The sequence below is a fragment of the Sardina pilchardus genome, chromosome 6 (genome assembly GCF_963854185.1).
Source record: "Sardina pilchardus chromosome 6, fSarPil1.1, whole genome shotgun sequence".
In the NCBI taxonomy this organism is placed as follows: Eukaryota; Metazoa; Chordata; class Actinopteri; order Clupeiformes; family Clupeidae; genus Sardina; species Sardina pilchardus.
This window is the reverse complement of record NC_084999.1, coordinates 1799771-1802270: the sequence shown is the minus strand read 5'-3', so window position 1 is coordinate 1802270 and position 2500 is coordinate 1799771. Positions and strand designations below refer to the sequence as shown.

Here is a 2500-nt window from a genome sequence, read left to right as displayed (position 1 = left end):
ATATACTGTATACTGTCTATATATACTGTATAGTATACTGTCTGAGTATATCTGAAAACATTCTCTTCTGATTGGTCTAGGTCTGTGTACCCTTCCTCTCTCTCTCTCTCTCTCTCTCTCTCTCTCTCTCTCTCATAGTTCTGTGTGTGTGTGTGTGTGTGTGTGTGTGTGTGTGTCTGTGTGTGTAGTTCTGTGCAGGGACTCAGAAGGAGGCGGAGGACTGGGTGGAGAGGATCACATTTGTGCTGAGAGGTACTGATCACACACCACCATAGAACCCAACAGAACCCACACCACCATAGAACCCAACAGAACCCACACCATAGAACCCTACAAAACCCACACCGTAGAACCCAGCAGAACCCACACCACCATAGAACCCAACAAAACCCACACCTCCATAGAACCCAACAAAACCCACACCACCATAGAACCCAACAAAACCCACACCACCATAGAACCCAACAAAACTAACACCACCGTAGAACCCAACAGAACCCACATTGCATAAGAACCCAACAGAACCAGAACACTACAGAACTAAACACTTCAGACCAACACACACTATGGGGGCCAGATGTACTGACGTTTTGCACCCATTTCAGGCGTAACTTGCGCGTATAAACAGGGGGAGGATATGTGTGTGTGTGTGTGTGTGTGTGTGTGTGGGTGTGTGGGCAGGCGTACCGTGCGCGTATAAACATGGGGAGGATATGTGTGTGTGTGTGTGTGTGTGTGTGTGTGTGTGTGTGTGTGTGTGTGTGTGTGTGTGTGTGTGTGTGTGTGTGTGTGTGTGGGTGTGTGGGCAGGCGTAACGTGCGCGTATAAACATGGGGAGGATATGTGTGTGTGTGTGTGTGTGTGTGTGTGGGTGTGTGGGCAGGCGTACCGTGCGCGTATAAACATGGGGAGGATATGTGTGTGTGTGTGTGTGTGTGTGTGTGTGTGTGTGTGTGTGTGTGTGTGTGTGTGTGTGTGTGGGTGTGTGGGCAGGCGTAACGTGCGCGTATAAACAGGGGGAGGATATGTGTGTGTGTGTGTGTGTGTGTGTGTGGGTGTGTGGGCAGGCGTACCGTATAAACATGGGGAGGATATGTACAAACAGGCCGCAATGAGGGAAACGCACAGACTGCGTGCCGTGGGAGCTGAGAATGGCTATTTGCGCTTTTCCGTGTCGTGCATTTTAATTCCTTATCTTTCACGACATAGGCCACACTTCTCAATCTGTTAGTATTAAGTCATAGCCCTCTAGTCTACGTGCAGTAAATAGTTCAAGTATTTTTTTTAAAAGTGGATTAGTAGAACTACCAGGCCTACTGTCGCTGTTCGTTGGCATCTTTGTATCATGTGAGATCGCTCAACTGTGATGTTGCAATGTTCAACTGCGCTTGTGGTTCAGCTCTGCACACACGCAATAGGCGTTGTAGAGGGGGCGGGAACGGGCGGTGTTGGACGCAGTTAACGTAATGAAGTGACGGCTTAGTAAATTCCACACAATATAGTAAAGCACAGCGTTGGCATTCTGCGCAAACTCGGTATTAGCGCTGTCTTAGTTCATGTGGCCCTGTGTGTGCAATTAATCAATTGAATAGATTAATTGTGATTATGACTTCCAACAATTATGAAAACAACACAATTCAGCTCTAATGATTATTTTGCTCCATTCAGTTTCATACAGTACTTGCTGTCTTGACTTGTCTGTTGTCTGAGTTGTGTGTGTGTGTGTGTGTAGATATGGAGGGTGGTATAATCCCAGAGGAGCAGGTGATGTATGATGGTGTTGGTGTGTGTGTGTGTGTGTGTGTGTGTGTGTGTGTGTGTGTGTGTGTGTGTGTGTGTGTGTGTGTGTGTGTGTGTAGATATGGAGGGTGGTATAATCCCAGAGGAGCAGGAGATGTATGATGATGTTGGTGTGTGTGTGTGTGTGTGTGTGTGTGTGTGTGTGTGTGTGTGTGTGTGTAGATATGGAGGGTGGTATAATCCCAGAGGAGCAGGAGATGTATGATGATGTCGGAGTTCTACAGCCTCACACACCGGCAGAACCCGCCCCCATCGACGATGAGATTTACGAGGAACTTCCAGGTAGGTTTCCGTTTCTTATAAACACACACACACACACACATTGTTTGTGTGTAAGGCTGCGTTTAGACTGCAGATCGGATATGCTCAATTCCGATTTTGTGCTCATATCCATATGCACGTTTACATCTACTTTCGCCACTGACCCAAATCCGATGTGTGTTTACATTTGCCAGACACTTGAAATGGCCTGCATGCCCATGGGCTAAAGGTTTCTTGGAAAACATTATACTGTAGCCTAGGCTGCACCAGTTAGCTCAGAAAACACATTCACACATTTCATTTCAACACTGGTTAACAATTTCAGCCACACAAGACCTACAATGCATGTCTACGTCGACTAATGAACTTATTGGCTGCATCTGAAAACAAACACTTGCTGTTCCAGAATGGACGTGACTGAATTAAGTCTGCTCTTCGC

General features: G+C 46.9%; 1 protein-coding gene across 2 annotated transcripts in view; it reads left to right on the top strand.

Annotated features, from left to right (window-relative positions):
* The window catches only part of skap2 (src kinase associated phosphoprotein 2), a 27041-nt gene that overhangs the window by 11252 nt on the left and 13289 nt on the right, over window positions 1-2500 (top strand). For both annotated transcript variants that reach the window (XM_062538049.1, XM_062538048.1), the window contains exons 8-9: window positions 189-252; window positions 1963-2082. In XM_062538049.1, the coding sequence (XP_062394033.1) occupies window positions 189-252; window positions 1963-2082 (184 nt within the window). The remainder of the gene's footprint in view (window positions 1-188; window positions 253-1962; window positions 2083-2500) is intronic.